This window comes from Eutrigla gurnardus, assembly GCF_963514095.1.
Source record: "Eutrigla gurnardus genome assembly, chromosome: 19".
Classification (NCBI taxonomy): Eukaryota; Metazoa; Chordata; class Actinopteri; order Perciformes; family Triglidae; genus Eutrigla; species Eutrigla gurnardus.
In genome coordinates, this window is record NC_139930.1 from 2,874,349 (window position 1) to 2,881,177 (window position 6,829).

A 6,829-nucleotide genomic window follows, 5' to 3' on the forward strand; every position below is an offset into this window, starting at 1 on the left:
GCGCCGCAAAATCTTTCAAACTGAGTGTTGTCGATCTAAAATAAAGACAGATTCAGCAACTGAATAGCTTATTTCTCGCCTAAAATGTTTTCAGAAACACATTTCAGTGAACTATTTTCGTAAAATAAGAGGGAGGTGGGAGGCTGCGAGGGAGAACAATGGGGCTCGGAGGAGCACAGAGGGGAGGGGTGTGTGTGTGTGTGTGTGTGTGTGTGTGTGTGGGGGGGGGGGGGGGGGGGGGGGGTTCAACTTTTCAAATTGTAGAATACAGCTTTAACAGTAACAGGGTTAATCACTTTAGAGATGGAAAATGGTCCCACAAACCTGGAGGAAAGCTTCCTGGATTCCACACAGAGAGGTAAGTTCTTAGTAGAAAGCCACACTTTCTGTCCTACCAGATAAGCAGGCCCTAGAGCAACGCCTGTCCGCTGCCACCTTATACTGGTCGGAGTGGCGCAGTAGAGAGCGTCTGGCAATGTCCCATGTACAGCAGCAACAGTGGACCAGGGCAAGGGCAGATGGGACATTGTCCTCCTTTTCCAGGGCGGGGAAGAGAGGAGGCTGATAGCCATAGACACAGTGAAACGGTGAGAATCCGGAGGAGGAGCTAGGGAGGGAAGGAGTCACGGAGGTCAAGATGGATGGATGGATGGATGGACAGACAGACAGACAGACAGATAGATAGATAGATGAGGTCAGCAGGTCTAATGCTGCCGGATGTCCCCAGGACCAGACTCAAATCCAGGGGGGACCGAGCCTTTGTGGGGGCTGCACCAAGGCTCTGGATCAGCCTCGGGACATTAGATCTGCCCAGACCCTGGAGGTTTTTATGTCCTCATTGAAGACTCAGCTTTTCTCTCTGGCTTTTGATTCAAACTGAGCAAGACATCCTTTTATTGTATGTTTATGTGTTCTGTCTTATATTATTGCATGATGTCTACTGTTTTATTTATTGTCCAGAACAGCACTTGTCAACTGTTGGGTGTTTTAAACACGCTTTATAAATAAAGTTTGAGTTGAGTTTGAAGGCTCTGTTAGAAGTGAGGAAACAAAGTCAATGTGCCGCTCCTCTTCCTGGAATGAACCCCAGCTTGAGAACGCCTCCCTCCTCTCTCTGCTCACACACACACACACACACACACACACACACACACACACACACACACACACACACACACTCACACACTCACACACACACACACACACACACACACAAACACACACACACACGTCGTTCCCTCCCCTTCAGGTCTACCATGTGAGGATGAGTGAAACCTGACAGGCCACATTCACTGCTCACACACATGTTGTTGAGATAAGACCTCAGACCAGTTTCACTTCTCACAAAGTGAAACTCAGACAGTCGTCGTCGCTGAGAGGTGAAATGGCTCAGAAAGGAGTTCAGCTGGACCAGGAGACCTTGTCTTGTTCCATCTGTCTGGATCTACTGAAGGATCCGGTGGCTCTTCACTGTGGACACAACTACTGCATGAAGTGTATTGGAAGCTTCTGGGATGAGAAGGAGATCCACAGCTGCCCTCAGTGTAGGCAGACCTTCATACCGAGGCCTGTCCTGCAGAAAAACACCATGTTGGCAGATCTGGTGGAGGAGCGGAAGAGGACTGGACTCCTAGCTGCTCCTGCTGGTCTCTGCTATGCTGGACCTGAAGATGTGGCCTGTCATTCCTGTGATCAGCAGTGTATCTGTTATCTCTGCTCTGTGGAGGAACATAAAGGCCACGACACAGTCTCAGCTGCAGCAGAAAGGACCGAGAGGCAGAGAGAGCTGGAGGGGAGTCGACTAAACATCCAGCAGAGAATCCAGGACAGAGACAAAGATGTGAAGCTGCTCCACCAGGAGGTGGAGGCCATCAACCACTCTGCTGATAAAGCAGTGGAGGACAGTGAGGAGATGTTCACGGAGCTGATCCGTCTCATGGAGAGAAGACGCTCTGACGTGAAGCAGCAGGTCAGATCCCAGCAGGAAAGGGAAGTGAGTCGAGTCGGAGAGCTTCAGGAGAAGCTGCAGCAGGAGATCAGTGAGCTGAAGAGGAGAGACGCTGAGCTGGAGAAGCTCTCACACACAGAGGATCACAACCAGTTTCTACACGACTACCCGTCACTGTCACCACTCAGTGAGTCCACACACTCATCCAGCATCAACGCCCGTCCTCCTCGCCGCTACTTTGAGGACGTGACGGCGGCGCTGTCAGAAGTCAGAGATGGACTACAGGAAGTTCTGACACACAGATGGACAAACGTCTCACTGGCAGGGACTGAAGTGGATGTTTTACTGCCACCACCAGAACCCAAGACCAGAGCTGGATTCTTGAAATATTCATGTGAAATCACACTGGATCCAAACACAGCAAACACACGTCTGTTATTATCTGAGGGGAACCGAAAAGCAACAAGGAGTCAAAACCAGCCTTATTCTAGTCACCCAGACAGATTCACTGATTATTGTCAGGTCCTGAGTAGAGAAAGTGTGACTGGACGTTGTTACTGGGAGGTGGAGTGGAGAGGAGGTGGAGTTGGTGTAGCAGTCGCATACAAGAGTATCAGCAGAGCAGGAGGAGGGAAACAATGTTGGTTTGGATTAAATGATAAATCCTGGTCTTTATATTGTTACGATGACAGATGTTACTTCAGGAACAACGGTGTCTATACTCGCATCTCAGGTCCTCGGTCCTCCAGAGTAGGAGTGTTCCTGGATCACAGAGCAGGTATTCTGTCCTTCTACAGCGTCTCTGAGACCATGACTCTCCTCCACAGAGTACTGACCACGTTCACTGAGACCCTCTATGCTGGACTTGGTGTTTATGGTGATGGAAGTAGTGGTGAGATCTGTAAACTCAACTAGACAGAAGTCATTTAAGAGCTGAATGACTTCACCTTCCTCCTCCTGTGACACCATCACATTAATGAAGTAGCCAAAAGATAAACTTAACAGCTCCTAAAGGTTCTCAAAATTAAATATGATGTATATGTAAAGTATGTATGACAAGATTTGTACTAATATTGCCTTTGGACTGTGTTGACTTTCCTGTGTATGTATGTAAGGTGGTGGGTCTGTCCGTTTAAACGCTCTTGTTGTTCATTGCGCCAAGGGGCGTGCACCCAACTTTGTATATGGAGGTGCGCGTCTGGCTCGGGGCGGCCTTCGGTGACTGACAAGGAAGTGTGCGTGAGATATCATGGAGAAGTGGCGCCAGCATACAAAAACGTTCATTGTAAAAAACATTCCATCGACGGCAGAAATCCTTAGAATCATGTCGGTACGAGTGTTTGTGGACATTATTATACACGGCACATTTGCATGCGCTTTGTATGATGAAAACAAGGAGCGACGTTCATCCAAAGCCTTTCTGGACTACCTTTTTTCCTGCGATACCGGTGAGACCAAAGTTTTTATGTTACTTTTTTGTGTTGGGTATACCCGGCCGGGTGCGACCACTTGTCTTTTGCCTTTTTTGCCGTTTTTGCTGGATTTTATCTTTTCGTGTGGATCATCCGTGGGAATTACGCGTCATCGGCCTTCGTTTTCATTATCGGATCCAAGACTGTGTTGCGTGCGTTTGGGCTGCTCGGTAGAGCTGGACTGTTATGTTATTTGTGTGGACTGAGAAAGGGCTGGGGGAATGTATGGGTTTTTGTGTTTCATTTTCATCATTTTGTTTGATTAATACATGGCACAATGCGCGCGCAATGAAGTAAGTTTGGCGTCCATTTATTGTCCAACTTGCGTCCGCATAAGGCAGAGCTTTATTTATACTGTGCGATTCATTCCCTTCTTCAAGAACCCCTTGTGCCTTCATTGTTAACACTGAGCTCAGGAGGTAGAGCGGGTTGGCTGGTAACCGCAAGATTGCCGGTTCGATCCCCGGCTCCTCCTAGCTGAGTGCCTGGTGTCCCTGAGCAAGACACCTCACCCTAATTGCTCCTGACGGGCTGGCTGTCGCCCTGCGTGGTTGACTCCGCCATCAGTGTGTGAATGTGTGTATGAATGGGTGAATGTCAGTCATTGCTGTAAAGCGCTTTGGACAAAAGCGCTATATAAATGAGGCCATTTTTAGTCCCCTGGCCATGATGTAAAAAAGGCGATAAAATTACATTGAATAGGCCTTTTGTTTAGGCACCATTACTGATCCTTTACAGTAAAAAGGTGCATTGGTATTGGGAAAACATCAAAGTACACTCAACAAAAATATAAACGCAACACTTTTGTTTTTGCTTCCATTTTTCATGAGATGGACTTAAAGATCTAAAATTCATTCCAGATACACAATATTACCATTTCTCTCAAACATTGTTCACAAATCAGTCTAAATGTGTGATAGTGAGCACTTCTGCTTTGCTGAGATAATCCATCCCACCTCACAGGTGTGCCACATCAAGATGCTGATCTGACATCATGATTAGTGCACAGGTGTGCCTTAGACTGTCCACAATAAAAGGCCACCCTGAAATGTGCATTGTTTTGCTTTATTGGGGGTCTGGGGACTCAGAACCAGTCAGTATCTGGTGTGACCACCATTTGCCTCATGCAGTGCAACACATCTTCTTCGCATAGAGTTTATCAGATTGTCAATTGTGGCCTGTGGAATGTTGGTCCACTCCTCTTCAATGGCTGTGCGAAGTTGCTGGATATTAGTGGGAACTGGTACACGCTGTCGTATACGCCGGTCAAGCACATCCCCAACATGCTCAATGGGTGACATGTCCGGTGAGTATGCTGGCCATGCAAGAACTGGGACATTTTCAGCTTCCAAGAATTGTGTACAGATCCTTGCAACATGGGGCCGTGCATTATCTTGCTGAAACATGAGGTGATGTTCATGGATGTATGGCACAACAATGGGCCTCAGGATCTCATCACGGTATCTCTGTGCATTCAAAATGCCATCAATAAAATGCACCTGTGTTCTTCGTCCATAACAGATGCCTGCCCATACCATAACCCCACCACCACCATGGGCCACTCGATCCACAACATTGACATCAGCAAAGCGCTCACCCACACGACGCCACACACGCTGTCTGCCATCTGCCCTGAACAATGTAAACCGAGATTCATCCGTGAAGAGAACACCTCTCCAACGTGCCAGACGCCATCGAATGTGAGCATTTGCCCACTCAAGTCTGTTACGGCGACGAGCTGGAGTCAGGTCAAGACCCCGATGAGGACGACGAGCATGCAATTGAGCTTCCCTGAGACGGTTTCTGACAGTTTGTGCAGAAATTGTTTGGTTATGCAAACCAATTGTTTCAGCAGCTGTCTGAGTGGCTGGTCTCAGACGATCTTGGAGGTGAACCTGCTGGATGTGGAGGTCCTGGGCTGGTGTGGTTACACGTGGTCTGCGGTTGTGAGGCCGGTTGGATGTACTGCCATATTCTCTGAAACGCCTTTGGAGACGGCTTATGGTGGAGAAATGAACATTCAATGCACGAGCAACAGATCTGGTTGACATTCCTGCTGTCAGCATGCCAATTGCACGCTCCCTCAATGCTTGTGGCATATGTGGCATTTTGCTGTGAGACAAAACTGCACATTTCAGAGTGGCCTTTTATTGTGGGCAGTATAAGGTACACCTGTGCACTAATCATGATGTCAGATCAGCATCTTGATGTGGCACACCTGTGAGGTGGGATGGATTATCTCAGCAAAGCAGAAGTGCTCACTATCACACATTTAGACAGATTTGTGAACAATGTTTGAGAGAAATGGTAATATTGTGTATCTGGAATGAATTTTAGATCTTTAAGTCCATCTCATGAAAAATGGGAGCAAAAACAAAAGTGTTGCGTTTATATTTTTGTTGAGTGTAGTAATACTTGCAAACTATAAGATATAATGGCTGAACATGGAGCATCGCTCCTCGTGGATTTAGAACAGTCCCAAGAGATAGATGGTTCAGATGTGGGTACCCGGGCCTCAACCCCGAATCATGGAGAGAACGCTGAAGAACCAAATAGTCAGCCAAGGAGGGATGCTTGGGTCACCAGAGGACATCCTGTCTGTGAAGTCACCTCATTAATTAGTTATCTTTACCTCTCGGACCCAGAGGACAATGACATAAGCACTGCAGAGGAAAATAACACTTCTAATCTTACACTACCTGCTATAACAGCAATCAGCACTGAATTAGGCACAATTACCGAACAGTTAAGTAGCCTGGTGTGGTGGAAATCAGTTTATGATCACCTGATGAGAAATAAGAATACAACTCCTAACAGAGCTTTTAGTAATTTATTCTATAAAGAGTCCAAAAACAGGCTAGCAGTCGCTACAGACAGACTGTAAACAGACAAAGTCTAATAAGTCAAAGCCCTCGCAAACAGGGTGTCCAAGCGGACCGCATCACCGACATACAGCTTCAGAGCAAACTATCTGGCCAGATAGGGGCAGACTCCTTAAGAGTCTGACCAAGTCTTCAGTCTTGAGAAGGGCTTTTTATACAGTTGTTTGTGATGTGTCATCAGAGAAGCATTGTTCTGTTGTTTGTATAGACGGAGAACTTTGTCCAGAATGTGGTGTTTGAACCACTCATCAGTGTCCATAGATCCATATTGACTTGCCAGCTGTGCTGGTGTCACAAGATGCATTTCACAACTCATGTAACACATGACATGACATAAGTGCAGAATACAGGTTACCTCATGACACACATGGAATAGTATGAGTTAAAACTACTCAAACTACTAATTATACTATAATGAACTACTAAATAAGAAATTCCCATCACATTTCTCCCTTTTTGTCATTCTCTGACAAACACAAAAGACAGTCGAACAGCTAAGCATACAACTTCATTTAGTACACAAAGAC

The 6,829-nt window shown here is 46.7% G+C and overlaps 1 protein-coding gene across 1 annotated transcript; it reads left to right on the forward strand.

Moving 5' to 3' along the window:
- The first annotated feature begins 1,373 nt into the window (after positions 1-1,373).
- LOC311030211 (tripartite motif-containing protein 16-like) lies at positions 1,374-3,911 on the forward strand. Its single transcript, XM_084035843.1, has 2 exons — positions 1,374-2,588; positions 2,682-3,911. Exons 1-2 carry the CDS (start codon positions 1,385-1,387, stop codon positions 2,861-2,863), a joined length of 1,386 nt encoding a protein of 461 aa, XP_083891969.1. The 5' UTR covers positions 1,374-1,384; the 3' UTR covers positions 2,864-3,911.
- Positions 3,912-6,829: the final 2,918 nt, after the last annotated feature.